This window comes from Scatophagus argus, chromosome 2 (genome assembly GCF_020382885.2).
Source record: "Scatophagus argus isolate fScaArg1 chromosome 2, fScaArg1.pri, whole genome shotgun sequence".
Taxonomy (NCBI): domain Eukaryota; kingdom Metazoa; phylum Chordata; class Actinopteri; family Scatophagidae; genus Scatophagus; species Scatophagus argus.
In genome coordinates, this window is record NC_058494.1 from 8,506,029 (window position 1) to 8,525,101 (window position 19,073).

A 19,073-nucleotide genomic window follows, 5' to 3' on the forward strand; every position below is an offset into this window, starting at 1 on the left:
CACACACACAGATATACAAGTTTCATCCCAGAAAATCCCAAATATTTATTGTGATTATTCTCTTTATAATCTAGAGTCATGATTAACAAAACACCATGTAAACAATAATGTGTACAATTATTTTCGATGCTAGACTAAGAGCAAAAACTAACATGTACATCAGCTAAATTCAGTCCCATTCATTATTTAAAAATATATGCATGTGAATATAAGTACTTTTGTACTATATTAGAATAGGAAGTGCAAATATATAGTTTTCATTAGCAACATTTATCAAGTGTGGACAACACATACTAGCTCGCCTGGAGAGATACTGTTGTGGCAGTGGTAGTAGTTAAAATAAAAAGCTACATTCACTTATGATTTGTCAGTACTGTGGATATGATTCTTATCCTACCCATAGGCGTTGTGCTGTAGATTGTCATGAGAAACAAAGCACAAAACAGACAGAACCACCCTTTTACAAAACACTGGAAACATGCCAGAACTAACAATCAACTCTATAGTATTTAGCATTGCCTGACATTGTGCACTATGCCTGCTAAATAGTCTGTTTACAACTGATTATAAGCAGATTTAACTGCAGTATAATTTGCAACAACTACCATCTTTGAAGTGAGTTGGTTTTAGGCACACAATGTTTTCATAACATGAAAATGTGGTCTGAAAATATGAAGCTCAATCAGGACATTTTCTGACAGCAATGTCTGCAATGAACATGGATGTAACTAATGAAACAGTATATTAGATGACCAAAATGAGCCATGCCACTTCACTTCTGCTTAATGAAAATGAACAGAACTTCTACATTTCTCATTGTACAAACCTGACATAATGCATATTTTATCATTATCGGTGCATAATGACTCTGTTCAGTGGTGTAAGTTGATGCAGAGGTACGCTGATATTAGATGGTGGATCAAAGATCTCAACTCTTTCCCATCATCTTCAAGAGAAGCTACAGAGGAAGAAATCAATTAAAACACTACTAGTATGACAGTTTCTAGGATAATGTTCTGTAAATCAGCAGTTCAAGTAGTTTTTACACTTGCTTCCACAACAAAGCTCATTTTCAGAACTTTAAATGTCCTTCAGGTTGTGCATTAATAAAGGCATCAACATTCATCACAACATTTTTGTTGCATTTTGTGTGTGCTGTACCTTCGTTAGGTGATATTCTCCATCTACCAGTTGCTCAATGATATTAAAGTGGTCAGTGTTCGCCACATCCTCCATGGTCACATTAAGTCCTGATGCCTCCAAAGTCTTAAAGATCAGAAGAAACAGGTCAACATATGCTACATATACACAACAATTTCAAAAATGCTAACTTTGCTAGTAAACTATTAGGGTGAAGAGAACTGACAACATTTTCAAAAACAAATCAAATTTTATTTTTTTATATTTTAAATTTAATGAAGAGCAATACATTAACTTTCCAGCTATGTGAAAATGTGAAGATGTGTGGCCTTTATTATGATAACTATATGTCATTAGATTAGCTCACATTAAGTATCTTTGTGCAAATCAACTGATTCACAGGCGTCATCTGGGGCCCAAAGAACTTGTGATGGGCATTTTTCACTTTCTGTTGACATTTTCTAAACTAAAAAAGATTAATTGATGGTAAAAGTAATAATTAGCTTCTACCTTGAAGATACGTTTTGCAATGCTTTTAAAAGTGGATTCAAATCTTGTCTGAATCTTAAACAAAGACGCATATGCACACAATACACATTCTTGCCACTGGTTGACAGTCGCACACAAAGAAACATAGCAATGTGTCAACAAAGCCTATTTACAAGAAAACTGCACCAGGCATCTTAAATAAACCCTTTGGTACTCCAATCAATATAGCATTCATGCTCTACCAGCAGCACTAACTTTGTAGTATTCTTCTGACTGCTTGCGGAACTCTGGCGAGTCGTGCTCAGCGATGGCCACAACGATGTGACAGCTGGAGGAAGAGAGCTTGAGCTGAGGGACCAGCTTGCTGGGGCTGTTCCTCAGCGCCACCTCCCTGTCAACAGGAGTAAACAGGAGTACAGAGGAGTCAAATACTGACTGGCACGACAAATCAGCAGACAACAATTACATACACACACACACACACAATGACCTTTACACACACAGAGTTCTTCTTCACAACGACAAACACAACACTCCTACACACAACACTCTTTACACAACTCATTTAAAATGAAATCACAAAGATAAAAAAGGCTGAAAAGGTTACACACAAGTCATAGATGTAAGAAATACCAAATGTCCCAAAAAAAACCTTATACATTAAGATGGATATTTTTAGGTGTCTCAAACAAACACATTTATGTATATGGGCTCAAAGTTGAGAAACTCTGGATTACTGAGAGTAACCAGGTTAAGAAAGAAAATTTAATTATCCATTTACATGTCATCAGTCTGATTCCTGTAACACCCTGCTTATTTGGTCAGTAATCAGATTATACCCCCTCCCTTTCAGGAGTAGTCCACTGATTTATCATTGCAGTCCTATGACATTGTTGGATTCAAAATGGATACATCAGAGCAAAAAGTATCAAAGTCTATGCAGAAGAAGGGGAGATATCGTCTTTTTATCAAACATGTTCTGTTTAATTGTGAAAAGCTCCTACAGTACCCATAATCCAACTCGGCCACCAATAGTCCAGGCAGAGATTTGAGGGTTGTGCTAGCAACAGCTAATGTAGCCTTGAGCTGCTAGCCTCAAGCAGACAACGAGTTGGCTACAGAGGACTGGTAAGTGGTTACTTCTTTCTGACTCCACACCAGATTTTTTTTATTTCTAACTTGTGGTCTTCAGCCTCAAAGTCAGGAAGCTCATAAAGATGTCCCATATTAGGTTTCCATAACGTTCCAAAAACTGACTGCATGGAAGAGATCAAACAACTTTTTCTTTTAATTTTTGCTCTGCATTATTTTTAATAACCAGTTACAATGTACTGTAACTGGTTATTAGGAATCAATAGGAACATACACTACTGCATTCCCTCAACGTCACTAGTGTCCACACAGGTAACATACTCTGTCATCTTCAAAGGCTCGTTGACGTAAGTGGACAGGATGGGCAGGATGTCATATATACCACTGACAAGGAAAGCACCTACAAACAATGAAAAGGCAGAAGTTTAAGAGTTGTACAGCATTTGGGTCTCAACCTGGCACTTATGAGCATTTTCTTAGTTTTCATTTTCTTCTGTATACTTTTCTAATTTGTCACTGATGATGAGGCCACATTTATCATTCGTTTCCCTTTATGGGATTTACCTTTAAACTGAGGAGTGATGCTGTACTGCGACCAGTCTGTGGAGAGGACCATCGCAGCCAGGTGAGCTCCAGCAGAGTGGCCACACAGGTACAGACCACTGAGAGAGAGGTGTGTTGGTGACATTTTAGACATTTTAGATACTTTTAAGATCAGGGCCTGAAAGAGGCAGGGTGACCGTGTGTCATGGGTACCTGATGTGAGAATACTGCTGAACAACAGACACAACACTCCTGCGCACTTGGGACACCATTAGATCCATGTTACCTGAAAAGAAAGTGGATGACAATTACAATTTATCTTCCTAAAATTTCCTCAAGGACTGAAACGACCTTATCAGAAATGAAAAGACTCTACCTTTGGGGGCAATGTCATAGTCAACGGCCACCACCACTACGCCCTTATCAACCAATGGGACAGCCATGAATCCAGACTCCTCCTTGCTTTATGAGTGCAAAGCATCAAGATGAAAAAGCTGAATGAGAAATCTAATGCTGCAATGCAATGCAATAGAGGGTATAAGGCTGTACCTGAGAAACTGCCAGAAGCCTCCATGTATGTAAATAACAAGTTGGACATCTGAAACAAAGGGAATCAGTCCTGTTAATCCTCACTCAAGTGTCTGTGCTCCTACAAATCTGAAGAACAGCAACAGTAGTCACACGTGTCCGTACCCAAAGAGTTGGTGCTGGGTATGTAGACATCCAATTTCTCTCCATCTCCCTCCCCGTATGGCACGTTGAGCAGGGTTTGAGCCAGACCACGGGCACGCTCCGTACCTGGACACACACAGTACCAAATCATTACACTCCAGTGGACTCTAGGAGTAAACAATGTGATGATATCTACAGTTAAACAATGAGACTGTGTGTGTACCATTAAAGACTTGCCTTGGCATTTATACTGGTAGCTATGCACAGTTAAATTTCTTGGTGTGTATGGTCATGATGCACAGTGGTGCAAATGCTTGTGAGCAATGTGTAGGAAGCATGTGAACCATACATACTAAATCTGTTTGTATTGAATGCGCACAAGACAGCTGTAATTGAAATATTCTAACTAATCAACAACAGTCACCAAATATGTAACCTGTACAGCCTTAGTTTCAAAAGCTGTGAGATACAACGCCACGAGTTAGGCTGCATATTTCTGTCAGCCTGTTTCCTCAGTCAAAATATGTCTTGAAAATCCCGACCAGTACTTTATTTCGGGCCCAAGAATCTTCAATAGGGAAACACATTTTCACAGCCAGGGATACAACCGGCAAGACACCTGTGATCCTGTAACCCTGCCTGCTCTCCTCAACCGGATTTCTGTGTATTGCCGAGAATTAGCATGTAGCTTCCAAACAGACCGACCTTCCTTCAAAGCCTTCTCATGAGCCTTGATCACGTCGTCTGCCGGCATCCTGTGTGACCACTGGCTGGGTGAATACTGCCTCTTGAGCTCCTGTCACACGAACAGACTGCTGACAACCAGGCGGCCATGAAAGCTGAGACGCCAACCACCATGAAACAGTAAACACGGTAAACAGCGCCACCCCCTGACATCACGACTAACCCTCTGCGTCACTCTTAATATGTATTTCTTGTTAAAACAGGAACAATGAAATATTCTATTTTTAAAAGGTCAAATTGTAAACTCACAGTCAAAAGTACGGCTAGCAAATGAAAATATGCTACGTCCGACAATCTCATTATGCGGCAGAGAGAAAAAAAAGTCACCATTCAAAGTCAAGATCTTACATCTTTCTTCATTTCAGTCCAGTGCAACATTTTGAGTCTTGAAGTGACTTCACACGCCGTAGGTCCGCCGAGTGATGACCCCAACCTGCGGTGCTGCTGAAAGACTGGACTTCAGACTCATGACTCGAACTGCACACACACGTTCGAAAGTAAACAATTCGTTCACAGCCGAGATAAAAGAGGGAAGCAGAGAGAGAGACTGCAGTAGTTTCACATCTATTCCTCCGACTGACCAAACAAGTCACTGCTGAGCATGTTTTTCAGCTGCTTCCAAGGAAGTGAAGATCAAGGCGTGTCCATATGACAGTGTATTGTTAGTAAGTGTAATACAAGTGTGGTGTTCAGGGACTTCGTGATAGTACTAATAACTCAGGTAAAATAAATAAATAAATACAGTTTTGTTGCCGTCTTCGTTGCCTGTTCTGATGACCCAGTCTTCTCTAAAGGCCTAATATTACCTAAACATTAAGGCATTTGGTATTTCTGCCGTACTGTGCTTATATGGTGCTTATTCCTAAATAAATGTCTTATTAGTTCAAAGAAATGTAACATTCCAGCTTACTGGACACAATCAGACATTTCATATAAGGCATTTTGACATGTCATAATAGAAAAGTTGTTCTTGCTATGACCAGTCAAAATGTCTTGTCTGTATGTCTTTTGTATGTCGTTTGTCTGTCTTTCTTACTGTTTTGTATATTTGTATTTGTGTATATTCATATTTAACATATGTGGACATTTTTGTTTTTATTATATCAGCTGTTCTTCTAACATGGAAGAAAACTGTGCCATTACAAAAATGTTATGAGTAACCTTTTGAAATGTTTTAACCAACTCCAAATACTGTATTTGTGTGAGTCCACAAAGGGAGAATATTATGTACTGCCCAAAATTTGGTCTCAATTTGAACACCATAGAAGAATGCAGTAAACAAATTTAATGTACAACAGATCAAAGGAAACAGCAATGATACAACTATGGAATAAATATGGCGCATGTCCTATAGTTACTGTCACTATGCTAAACATGGCGTCTTTCACTAATAAGCTCGTGTGTCACCCTGTAAGTCATTTCTAAATACTGTATTACTGTCATAAATTATTGTAATATAGCATGAATTTATGGTTTCAATATTATGATAAAAAAAAAAAAGTTCACGTTCGTCCTTGTTCTTGCTATTGTTAATATTGCTTAACTTTTCTCTTTACATGATTCTGTAATATTATGACGTTTAATTACTACAAGATGCAAGTAACATCTTACGATACTTGTAATCTCTAACTGTTTCATTGTTGTTCTTTTTCCAAATACACAAGGAGTACAGCTGGAAGTGTGCTCTCATTGGTCAGTAATGGCACATGGCGTCAGAGGGACGTGCGATGTCCTGTACTCTGACTGGTCAGCAGCGGCGTTGGCGCGCGCTGTCGTGTCTCTGCGTAAGCTGATAGGATAAAATATTCACATGACTCTTCGCCCATTGGTGGAAATTTAGATAAAGCAGACAACAACTGCCGGCGCGCCATATTCAACGTTTTGTTTTCAGAGATATCTTTCCTGTAGCACTAAACTATTTTTTCAGTTGTTATTATTTAATTCTTTAGTTTATTTTGGTTATTGTGTTGTTATATTAAAAATGGACTGTGTGGATTTTCCAAGAGTTCTTCCAAATTCACCGAGGAAAGCACGGGGACAGATTCAGGTTCGTATCTTATTGATGTAGCGGGCCTTATTGTCTTAATTAAAGTTATCGTATACTCGAATAATGAAGCTAAAGTTATCTTTGAATAAACAGGACAAAGTATTGGCTAACGTTTCGTTAAACTTTACTGACTTCCTCAGTCTAACCGCCTATCCTCTGTTCTTTGCAGGTCATCTTTGGACCGATGTTTTCAGGCAAAAGGTATATTATTTATTTACAAATATAAAAAGTAGAGGCCTCTTTGTGGATGTAGCGAGATAATATTAATATTTTTCACTGTTTAAAGGGATGTTTAAAGAACATTGGTGTCACAAACTCCGCCTAGACTTCACCATCCCGCCAAATTTACTGTATTGTTTAGTCAGCTCCCAGCTGTAAAACCTATACGAGTCATATGTTGTGAGATGTACAGTTGCAATGAAATTAACCCATTTTAGGACCCCTTGACACTGATGGTGCACAGTTTACAGAATTATATCACACTGTATTCAGTACCTCAATTTTATGGTGTGACCTTAGTAGTTAAGCATTCTGTATGAAACGAGTATGAGAGGGACACTGCCGTATAAATAAGAATACGCATTGTACTGTCATGTACAAAATGTCCATATGGGTTTTAATAAGTTACTGTCTTTTGCTTTGCAGTACTGAACTGATGCGAAGAGTGCGCCGTTTCCAAATAGCCCAGTACAACTGTCTGGTCATCAAATATGCCAAGGACACACGTTATTCTGACACAGGCATGGCCACACATGACAAGTAAGTCACTTGTTTTTATTTACTTTTTATGTCGCTCACTTTTACAGAAAAGAATGTCTCTGTGTTTAGGAGTTTAATGAAATCAGTGGAAAAGGAAGATCTTTGCGACTTTGTTCATTAGGTTTAATGTGTGCACGGTTATGTACAATGTTACTGCAGTAACAAATATAATGTATTTAATGAGTTGTCACTGGAAATAAGTAATTTAATTTGTTTTCACACATCTTACTAGCAAGAGTGAAATGGAGGTGATCAAAGAAAATTGTGACACTGAGGTGGAAAGTTGAAAGGATATTTGCAACTACAGAAGTTACTCCTTTTTAAGGAGTTTATGTTATTTTGAATTGAATGAAATCAGTAAGTTCTTTAGTAACTTTTGAAAATGGACTGACAGAGAGGAATACTGTTAAATGTATTTTTCTGTTTCTGTTCTATTTTTCTGTCTGATTTTCCTGTCAGGCACTATTTTTTGGCACTATCAGGCACTAAAGTAAAGCACAAAGTGATTTCAAATAGTCACATTCTGCACTTCAATTGCAATACATCTTTTCCAGTTTGAAAGTTATCCTGTCCATCTTTCAGAAACACAATGGAAGCGATTCCAGCCAATTGTCTAGGAGACGTGCGGTCTATGGCGTTGCAAGCCTGCGTCATTGGAATTGATGAGGGACAGTTTGTAAGTACATATAGTTTTTTCTTTATTGTCCTGAACCTATTACTGTTCAGGTGTTGTTGACCTCCATCAAGACCAAAATGTCTTACTCTGCACTTATGAGAATGAGAATGAGGTATGAGAATTCAGTGGAATAAATTCTGCTCTAATTAAATCTGTGCCACTTTGTGTTATTGTAGTTTCCAGACACAGTGGAGTTTTGTGAGGAGATGGCCAATTTAGGGAAGACAGTCATTGTTGCAGCCTTAGATGGAACCTTCCAGAGAAAGGTGAGTATCTGTGTTTGTCTGCACGTCAGTGTGGAATTGGCAAACACTCACAGTTCATGTTGCCAAGCCGACACTGCATGCATGCTGCAGGGGCAGATAGAGCACCACTGTGGGTATCGACAGCAAATTGAATAGTAGTAGAACAAATGTTATTAAAGAAAGACTGTGAACAATCTGCATGAGCAGCACTATAACAGTTAAATGCGCTCATTATTCCACACTATAATGCATCTGTTCTGTTCTTGTAATGTAATTATACCTCCATCCATTCAGTGTACTGACTGTTTTTTTTGCTGTTGCATTCTTGTAGCCATTTGGAAACATCCTGAACCTTGTCCCTCTAGCAGAGAGTGTTGTGAAGCTTCATGCCGTCTGCATGCAGTGTTACAAAGAAGCTGCCTACACCAAGAGGATAGGAGCAGAGAAGGAGGTGAGAGCGTGCATGCGTGTGTGCGGTGGGCTGGTTAGTGAAACAGAAAGTATCGTTTTTCTTTCACTGAATTGATAAACGGATAACCTGTCAACTATTGTTCGTCTTTGCCACAGGTCGAAGTGATCGGTGGGGCAGACAAGTATCAAGCAGTGTGCAGAAAGTGTTACGGAGATCTTATGGTGGCAAAAGAGAACAGAGCTCCTTTCAGGAATGAAACTCCACAACAGATCCTCACAGGGAAACTCGTGGACTCTGGGATTCCCAGGAAGCTTTTCTCCTCTCTCCACTTGTGAACACAAAAATAAGACTTGCTTCAGAAGTTGAGCAGAGAGTAGAAATCCAGGGATCATATGAATCTTGTCTTGTCTGGGTGTCCCTTAAGCCTTTCTGTATGTATCCAGTGTCGAAATGGTTTTACTTGATATGGCAGTGCACTTGATAATAACCCTGAACATTAGTTAACAAATGAATAAGTTACTTGAGGATACTAGAATTTACAACATTATCAGTTTGCACAGTCCTATTAAAATTGTTTTTATTTTGTTTTTTTAAATTATTAACAAACTGCATTGTCTTCCATTAAGCATGGGATCTGATTTGTCTATTTCTCCAAAGAACTTCATAGATGATTGGGAAGTTCTCCTCATACCTCTCTTTCCTCATACGTAACTCAAATTGTTTTTAACTCTGAGCTAACTGTGATATGTAATCCAATGCCCTCACATGCTACAGAGGACCAAAATAACCTGTTTAAATTCTGACACACGCCAAGGCTGTGCAGTGAGCTGGCAGGCAGGAGTGGAAAAGTATATGTTACGCTCTATATAAAACCTGTACTACTGTAGTATATGAATGGTACAATAATCTCAATAGGACTGAACATCTTGAGAATAATTTTATTCCATAAACAAAAAGTCTCAAGTAAATCACTGTTGTGCTTCTCACATCACGCCATGAAATTACAACAAAAGGTGAAAGCAAAAGGGAAAATTCATAACTCGGTGGTCTATAGCATCTGGAAAAGAGGGGAAAAACAGACAACAACAAATCAAACCAGTCTTTAGTGCCAGCTTGTATAAAACATTTGTAGTCACAAACCTAAAACATGGAGCTTGATGCAAAGTAATTATCAAATGAAATAATTTGACATATTTCAAAGTGTGATACTAAAAACATTAAATCAATGTTTCATGTCAACATTTAGGCTTGTGATACAATTACAATACTAGGACAGAATAAAGAAATTCTAAGGCATCATTAAAAAAAGATGTAATCATTCAATATAGGTAATTGATTTTAAATGCTGACTGAAGAGCAGATTAAATAGATCTTCCAGAGAATGAAAATCAGTTTTTACAAAGAAAAAAAAATGCTCAGGCACAGCAAGGGCAGCTGTGATACACAGCTGTTTGACCTGAATGTAACTTAAGTAATGAAGGTCACTTTTTTGCCCCAAAAACCCTTTAAAGTTTAATTTCTCTCCTTAAAGCACAAATGACAAATCAACAGCTATGTTTTTTGCCTTTCACATATATGGCTAACAGTAAATTATGCATGGGTTTTCTAATGATCAACAGTGTCCTTTCATAAATACAAATGTCTTCAGTGTGGTACAACAATAGTTTCATGTTAAATATATTTGCATTCAGTTGTTGGTTTATATAATATGCCACTTTTAGCCAAGTTACGATTGTCGTTTTAGCTGACCTACATGAGCCAGAAGTGGATCCAGACAAAGAGGACAGGTGTTTGATTCTCAGCATAACGCCCTACAATGGCAGAGTGCAGTAACTACAGAAGCAGTGGCATTGACAAGAAACGCTTTGAAGTTTTCAGGCTGAATGGCAAACTGCAAAACAGAAAGGTGGTAATGCCTTTTAACACAAACATACAAAAATGTCTTCTCTCAGCCTTCTTATCCATTTTAACTAATTTGATTTTTTTTTTTTTTAAATTGACCACCATTTACAGTTATTGGCTAATGGGAATTCTGTTTTTAGCTTATGTCAGATTATTATTATTTTTATTGAAATTAATATAATACCCAAATTTACAATTCAATATATAATGTAATTTAAAGGTTCAAAGAGTCCAAAGGTTATAGCCACTGAGATATGCTAAGCTAACTATGTTAGTTTAACATACTTTTTTCCATACCCAATCATGAACTGAGTTAGCTGCTCCCTTATTTATTCATCATCATTTAATTATGATGAATAAGAACTGAATAACCAAAATGCTGGTTCATCAAAATGGATGTTTTACAGATGACATCTCTGAGAAAACAAACTAAGTTTTAATTTCTCACATGGAACTATCAAGCTGACTTTCACTTGAAACACACTTCAGTTGTCTTGTTAACCGTCTCTCAAGGGCACAAGAGTGCACAATAACTGCAGTCCAGGAAGAAATACTAAGCTGGAATGCATTAACTACATAGTAAAAGCCCAGATAATTCAATTTTGCTTAATTTTAACTCCATTTTGTAGTTTTACTGCAAATTAAAAACACTTTTAATAGTGGTTTTATGTAGCAAAACAGATGTCATTTTTGACTACACATATAGTTACTGCATTTTGTCTTTGTAGGGCAGCTTAGCAGGCTGAGGAGTTCATCTGTCATCAGTAAACACATATCTGCTGCTGCCTGCCTTCATCAGTTTAGATTAAAGAACCTGTAAACCGGAGATAAACATCAGTGTTCAGAGAACTAAATGTCACCAAGTCCTCGGAGGAAGTGTGAAGCCTCTCAGTTAACAGGCTGAATAGGAAACCCCAATGTTGCTGGTTAATAAGTTACACTTCATGCTTGGTGGATAAACCTGTTCAATAAGTAAAGTTATCTACATGCTCCTCCTTCTTTTCTATTTGACTGTTAACTTCAGGTTGAAAGGGCAACACTCCTCTACAAATTAGCACATGTAGCCAATTTTCACATTTGTTAAGTTTGCCATAGTCAGAGTTAAAGAAATGGAGTGTTTTTCTGGTTTCTGATGTCACCATCAACAACACATTATGATTAGAGATCATAATATAAAAACACAGGTAATGGAGATGGGGGGCACAGTAGCCATTAAACTGTAGCACAAAGATTGCAATACTTTCTGTCAGGGGTGATTTTGTGGTTCACACATTTAGCTGCATAAAGCCCATGTTTTACAAAAAACAATCACAGACATTTGGTTTTATAGTGGTCTTTTCCCACCTTACGCTCACAAATCAGTTGTTTATTTAATGCACCTCACCTTTTTGTAGACAAATGCATCCAAGGGGAAATATCCACTAAACCAAATAAGAAAAGAAAATGAGGCACATACAACCATTAAAATGGCAGCTTTGCACAGTGAAATCTATGTACAAATCCACATTGTCAGGTTCCAACAGGGAGTAAAGAGGAACACATTCAGTGTTTCTTCCTCTCTGACTGGAGCTGTCACAGGTATCACATTATGTGACCTTTAACCTCATGGGTACTTTACAACTACCTCTCCCCTTCAAGATCAGCCCATTGGAGGTAAAAGTTGCATCTCTGCACAAAGGTCTATGGTCAGATTACCCAATCATCAGCACTAATCTCAACAGTCAGCCTGATGTCTTAGGATCTGACCGCAGACCTCACAACGTAAACTGCAATGTCCCACATTACTAACTTTGCAGTTGCACTGCTATGGTTCTCAAATCTGACAACACTTGCATGTTAAATCAAATGTAAAACCACATCAATATGATATAGCTCTAAGTCTGTGCAGTGCAGCTAAGTGAAAGGCTTTACCAAAAGATGACCTGGAACACTCCCCACCCACCCCCAACCCTCCTTCCTGTTATCTGCGATCTCCCTTTGTCTCAGTATTTGGGCGGCTGGTAGCCAGTGTCTCCTTGCGGCTGGGGGTTTGAGGTGAATGGCTGCTGCTGCATGTCGGGAACGCTGCTAGGATAGGTTGTGTAAGTGGTAGGGGTGTAGGTGGTGGGGTTGTAGGAGCTGGGTGCATAGGTTGGAGGGTAGGGGGTGTGGTGATCTGGTGGCTCCGTGTAGGTTGGGATGGTAACTTCATGAACACCACGACGGAAACGACCCAGGGCAAAATAGGTCAGGATTCCCTGCACCGTGAGATAAACATATTAAGTTTATTACAGTTATTCTCAAGGCTTTTACAATATTTCAGTAAGTCACTTTGACTTGTGTGACTAATTTCACAAAGACTTGAAGCTGTGTGGCTTAGGAGAGCTAATCTTTCACAACATTTAGTCTGTCACTACATTACATTTTCACTACATTACTACAATGTGAGTTTGTCTTGAGAAGTCTTCTGAATGGTGCATTCAAGTGATGCTGGGAAGCTCCAAGTTATGGTATTTAAAATCCAGCTGGCAGACAAAGTGTAACTTATGGTTAATGCAAGATGCACAAGATATCTGTGTGAGATCACTTTCATTATATTTTCTAGGAATAAAGGTTTGCTGTTCAGACGCTGACGCTGAAGTGCCAAACGTCAGAGGTTTCCACCAGTACTTAGAACATGCCAGCCTGAGTGACTTCTACAAACAATATACGACTTCACGTTCATAAGTATCTTAAGCAAGTTTCAAATGTCTTGCAAGTCTTCCTACCATCCTGGCATGAAGTGAAGCCAGTGGGTGCTTTCAAGGAATATTTCTAACATTTTGGGCAAAAATGCTTATCATCTCTGTTACTGGGAGCTAAATGAGAAGACCAATATCACTCCCATGTCTGTTTATTGAACATGAAGCTACAGCCTTGCTTAGTGCAAAAACTGAAAATTGGAAACAGGGAAACTGCTACTCTGGCTCTGTCCAAAACAAAAAAAAATCCTCCCACCAGGACCTCTGAATGCTGGCTCGATTGGAGAAACAAAAAAATGACCTATCACTGTACTCAGCTAACTTCACTCATAGCCCCCCTAATCTAATCAACTGCTAGCAGCATATCCCTCTCTGCAAGAAAGTGAACAGGTGTATTAGGCCTGCAACTTATGATTACTTTTTTATCCGTTATTTTTAAGATTGTTTCTTCATTTCTCAACTAATATGAAATTAGAAACATTTAAGTGATACCATAGTTCCTACATATCATGCTTGGGTGGGGACAAAAAGACAGAACTGTGCTGTCTGTTTGTCATCTTGACAAATCACTCCAGGATCTTGTGCTTCATGTGTTTTTGGAAAACAGCGTCACACTGATGTGATAAGCCAGTTGCAGCGTTTGCAGAGCACACATTGTTGGGTCTCTGACTAAAATCCTCCCACACTTCAGATGACTGTGTCGAGCAGCTCCTCTCACTGCTAATGCAACTTTTGACCAGATGCTTTACTGTGATGTGGCAACACGCATTATGCATATCAACGCATTTTGGTGATGAGTCAATGAGTTGCTCCATCCACTGTGTGTATTTTCCCAAATGTCAGCCTAGCTGACCTGATGCTCTTTCACAAATATCTAAAAACACAGTATGGTTCTTTAAATACATTCAGGAATGCACCAATAATCAATAATCTGTAACATGGTAAACTATCTGGCCAACAATAAACTTATTGGCCTTCTTATTCAAAACTGAGCTCAGTTGCAAAGAAAGAGGCTAAAATCTGAGTAGTTTATAACGAAAAGAAGACAAGAGTTCTCACCCATGTGGCGATAGAGAAGAATGAGAAGGACACAGTGGCGCGTGCAGCGTCCATCGGGACACCTCTGATGTCATGAGTGCGACCCCACTGACTGGCCAACAGACAGAAACACACAAACCACAGGAAGGTCCACACCCCTAGAAAACATACAGGGAGACAGATGCACAAACACAGCACACAGATATAAATGATTGTTTTCACAGCATGATGAAAGATGCCAAAAGTGTTCAGCTGAAAGCCCTGATATGAAGAGTAAACTCCTGTGAAAAACATGCAAAACAACACCAACAGAATAATGGCTCTCCTGTCTGCTCAAATGACCGCAAGCTGTTTCTCAGACTACCATTTCTTTGTTTCCTTGAAGAATGGCTGACTGTGAACTGTGTCATGTACAGCTGATGAGTGTTAATCAAAATCTGTGATGTCATCCTCCCCTCCTCCACCCTGCTGCTCGCTCATCATCCACGATAAATAATACATGTTGTGTTATGTTATGTCAGGAAAACAGTCAGCAGTCTGTCCCACATTACGGCAGCACTCAGGGGCTTTATGTGTGCAGGGGTTCACATTCAAATGAGACAGCTGAAACTGTATTGTGACTTCTAAGTTGAACACATGTTCGCAACAGCAATAATCTGGGCTTTTTTTCCTGTTCTCACATAAGTTTAATCCTTCACAGGTCACTCTACAGTATAATATACATCTTCATGTCGCACAAATTGAAACTGCAAGGAGAAAAATTAACGGGACACATTTACGCAAAGCATCTTTCAATACTATCATTCAGTTATATTATTTTTGTGTAAATAACCGATTTAGTTAATCTTTAAATCGGCATTAGCTGATGTTTTTGGCTACTAGTGTGCTTGTGAACAAGATAAATACAATATTGACATATTATCAGCTTATAAAATTTACGAATATGTGAGTAAACAGTTACTTATTTTAATGTGAGATATGGAGCAACACTGGCTTTCATCTGATGTGCCCATCTGAAACATTTAAGTCCAGTATTCACTTGCTTTTGGCTCTTTTTGGTCTCTTCCAACTCCTAGAGGTAATATCTGACCACTATATGCTCCACGATGTTCACCTTCTAGTCATTAACTGTTTCTACCTGCTGTTTGCTGAGCTGCTACAGTGTTTATTCTGTTGGCGGCTGCCACTGGAAAGGAGGTTGATGAGAGTGAACCAAAACAGCAAAGTTGTGGGCTGTAAAATCAAACAATGGTTCGTCCCTGCTCACCTGAGAATCCCAGGTCTGCCATGACAGCATACTTCCTTTCCTGTGCGTTGCTCATAAAAGGCATGTAAACATCCAAGATCAGAAAGGCCACACATGCCAGGAAGGCAATCACTCCAATGCCAACAGCATAATGACATGCCGAGTCATTCTGGTTGAAGATGCACTTTGCCTCAGAGGTGTGGGGAGGGTTGATGTATCCCTCTGTTGTGATGCAGGCAAACACCACCATGGCGAATATCTACATCAAAACAGAGAAAAGAATGTGGCCCTTCAGTGATTTTCAAAGACAAGAGGAAAACTGTTTCTTTAAAGGAACATGCCCCTGGCTTTTAAAGTTTATCCATTAACTTCACACTGCATACTTTACACAATCGCTAAACATTTTGAAAACGATTTCCTTCCTTTCAGGTTTAAGGTTTCAGTTCACGATGGTACAGTATGACAATCTACTCGTGGAGGCTTGCTCAAGAATCTGTAATCCACTTGTCACGTCTTATGGAAACTCAGATAAGAGCAGAAATTTAGTTCTTTTATGGTGCATTCGGAGAAACTCAGACAGCTGATACTTTGATCTCCTCCTTAAACGCACTGCAATCAGGAGCTCTGCTGTCACAAAATCAACTACAGAAGATAATAAATTACTCTCTTTTTGCACTATAGCCAGCAAGATTCAACTATCAGGAGTTTCCTAAACGCACTTAAAATGGATGGATGGAAAGAGTACTGAAAACAGACCCTGTTCAACTATGTATCATGTGACAATATTAGCAAACATCCTCATGTTTAGCTTGTGTCTACTGAAGGCAACCTTTGTTTGAGAGATTACTGAATTCATCAGACTAAACTGACTGTTATTGCAAGAAAGTCGCAAGAATCTGTATCCATTTCTACCGTTTCTAAAAACATGAAGCATAATGACATTATTTCATGCCATCATAAACAGTCTCTTCTCTCTCTTAAAACGCCTCCCAGCTTTTATGCTCATCTTGTGTGGTTTATAAAGCGAGCACTGCAAAGTGCAATCCAGTCCCTCTGACCGTCCCGTGGTCTGTTGCTAACTGTTCTGGTTACCCACCTAACCATGTGACCTACTTCTGAGTGCAGCTGCCCGCCATGTGACTCAGGAGATGCCACCGACTCCCTAACAATGCTCATAATGAGATCCGGGAGGAGGATAGAGAGCGACTGTTTAACGGGTGGGAAGTAGGATGAGGTGAGAAGGCAGAGTGAGAAACGGGCCACAGTCCTGCTGATGTGACATAAAGTAACAAAAACTACATTAGGGAAGTGAATATGGGCAGTTCCAAAACACAAGACAAAAGTGAAACTGAGGGACTGTTAGTGGAGCAAATGTTTCTGTACAGAAAGGTACAGATGGAAGGGGTTTGTATGCTGAGTGACAGATGTCAAAAACATGGCCAAATGTCTCATATGTACATACAGCATGTTTTGTCATGGCTTGTGGAAGATTATATAACATAGATATGCTGGAAATATAATGTTTCAATGCAGTATTTGGTCATCTGACCGACTTTTATCAACCTGGTGTTTCATAGAAGACAAACTGATGTGATTCTACACCTCGAATAACCAAAATCTACACTTCTCAGCCTTTCCTTGTTCCAGGAGCAGGCGTGGTGCATGATGGGACTTGTAGGCAGGGTTACAGAACGAACAACCCTTTCTTGTGCCACAGGAGCTGGCTTGTTGAAGTACGGTTAAAATCACCAGCGATACATGGTGATCTTGCCAGTGTGACTTTGAGATGAGCTGAGCACAGCTGCACCAAGTATGTATGTGTGTTTGACAGGGTGATCAGTGGCACATATTCACCAAGAGTAAAAGCGGGGGGTCAGCGGGGGAGAGAGAGGGATCACCTTACCTGCCCATTAGCCCCTGTTTACCAGTGACACACACACACACACAGTTTCCCAAACACATGTACATACACATTCGGCAGCTGAGGGCATGAGGGCACATTCTGTCCTCAGATCTCATCTAGCACACGGGATAGGCTACTCTATCCAGGTGAGGCTATGTGTTTTATTAGTGCCTACACTCGCCCTGCGTGGACATGAGCCTAACAGACAGATAACAGATGACACTTCAGGAGCCAGGGACATGGCTGAGGACACATACAACAGCATGACTGTGTGGTCACAACCATTCAGTTAGACAACAGTATTATTTACACCTGCCTGGTTGAGGTTCTTTCTGGACTTTCCAGATCACAAAAACTGTGGCACAAGTCTGTGCCACAAGATTTACCTAGCAACAAGTGATCATCAGTGTACAACAAATTCTCAAAACTTTCCCTGGTGACTATGTGAATTCCCCTTCATACAAAGGCCTTTTGTCTGTATAACCTCTTTATGATGATGACTATAAACATTGTTGCCGTTTATACACTTTAAAACATTGTATAAGGTGATTTCTTATAAGAAAATGTAATCTTCATTTGGGTAATTGCTCTCTGGTGAGCTCAGCTCTGCTGTTACAGACTCTACACTATATTAACTTGGTGCTTTGCTTGCGTTCGTCCTTGTTTTTATTATCCAGTGTTTTATACGGTTCCTGTTTCTTTCTGTTGTTTGTATTGTTGTCTTGGTTTTAACCTTGCTGTTTTTTTCTGTGTAGCACTTTGTGACCTTGTTAAGAAAAGCACTAATACCAACAAATAAAGATTAGTTTTATTCTAACTATTATTCTAATCACTATTATCATTGCCTATGTGAACGTCTCAGTGTGTTTGACTCTTTAGAGGCTTTTGTCTTCTGACAACAGCAGTGTTGACCTGTGCTGTCGCCGAGCCGCTGTCATGCACCAGCTGCGTGCAACATGACGCCCCGCAGAGACGCTGCACATAGTAGCCTGTTGTTCTGGCCAACACAAATAAAAATATATCTCTCTACAGACGCACTTCAAGGGTCGTGGACCAGACTCACCTGCTCAAATACCATCCCGGACATTATTTCTGCCTCCTCTGAAGCTTTGAGCGAGAAAACATAAAACTCCCAGATGCACACTTTCTCCACTCACCCAGCTCAGCAGGCGCACGATGGTTTGCGGTTGTCGGATAAACTTGTAGAAGTCGAAGCCTCCTCCTGCGAGCGAAGCCCCGTACGCACTTGGACCGCCCGTCTCCTCCATGTCTCTCCCGTTCAGACGATTCCTCCGGAGCTCTCCGTGCGACTCTGAACCGACCTAACACGACTGCCTACCAGCTTCGACTAAACCAAAACGTGGACGGCAGCCAACCCTCTCCGTGCTGCAGCTCCCCTTGACTAATATGAGAGAGACACCCAGAGGAGCTGCGCTGTCCTGCTG

At 39.7% G+C, this 19,073-nt stretch overlaps 3 protein-coding genes across 4 annotated transcripts; 1 reads left to right on the plus strand and 2 right to left on the minus strand.

Annotated features, from left to right (window-relative positions):
• Nucleotides 1–25: 25 nt before the first annotated feature.
• Nucleotides 26–5,301, minus strand: afmid (arylformamidase). Of its 2 annotated transcripts, none has more exons than XM_046405764.1 (11): nt 5,029–5,301; nt 4,642–4,775; nt 3,958–4,062; nt 3,814–3,862; nt 3,641–3,726; nt 3,478–3,550; nt 3,286–3,383; nt 3,043–3,121; nt 1,885–2,020; nt 1,162–1,266; nt 26–958 (listed from the first exon to the last, which is right to left on the minus strand). In XM_046405764.1, exons 2-11 carry the CDS (start codon nt 4,688–4,690, stop codon nt 929–931), a joined length of 810 nt encoding a protein of 269 aa, XP_046261720.1. In that variant the 5' UTR covers nt 4,691–4,775; nt 5,029–5,301; the 3' UTR covers nt 26–928. The 2 variants fall into 2 exon arrangements, with proteins under 2 accessions (XP_046261720.1, XP_046261713.1); XM_046405757.1 differs by having other exon boundaries at nt 4,642–4,732; nt 5,029–5,300.
• Nucleotides 5,302–6,036: 735 nt separating this feature from the next.
• tk1 (thymidine kinase 1, soluble) lies at nt 6,037–9,444 on the plus strand. The gene is made up of 8 exons (XM_046405789.1): nt 6,037–6,090; nt 6,345–6,727; nt 6,897–6,928; nt 7,373–7,486; nt 8,069–8,162; nt 8,339–8,428; nt 8,739–8,858; nt 8,975–9,444. Exons 2-8 carry the CDS (start codon nt 6,662–6,664, stop codon nt 9,152–9,154), a joined length of 696 nt encoding a protein of 231 aa, XP_046261745.1. The 5' UTR covers nt 6,037–6,090; nt 6,345–6,661; the 3' UTR covers nt 9,155–9,444.
• Nucleotides 9,445–9,743: 299 nt separating this feature from the next.
• On the minus strand, nt 9,744–19,046 carry syngr2b (synaptogyrin 2b). The gene is made up of 4 exons (XM_046405777.1): nt 18,786–19,046; nt 15,747–15,984; nt 14,501–14,637; nt 9,744–12,958 (listed from the first exon to the last, which is right to left on the minus strand). Exons 1-4 carry the CDS (start codon nt 18,894–18,896, stop codon nt 12,704–12,706), a joined length of 741 nt encoding a protein of 246 aa, XP_046261733.1. The 5' UTR covers nt 18,897–19,046; the 3' UTR covers nt 9,744–12,703.
• Nucleotides 19,047–19,073: the final 27 nt, after the last annotated feature.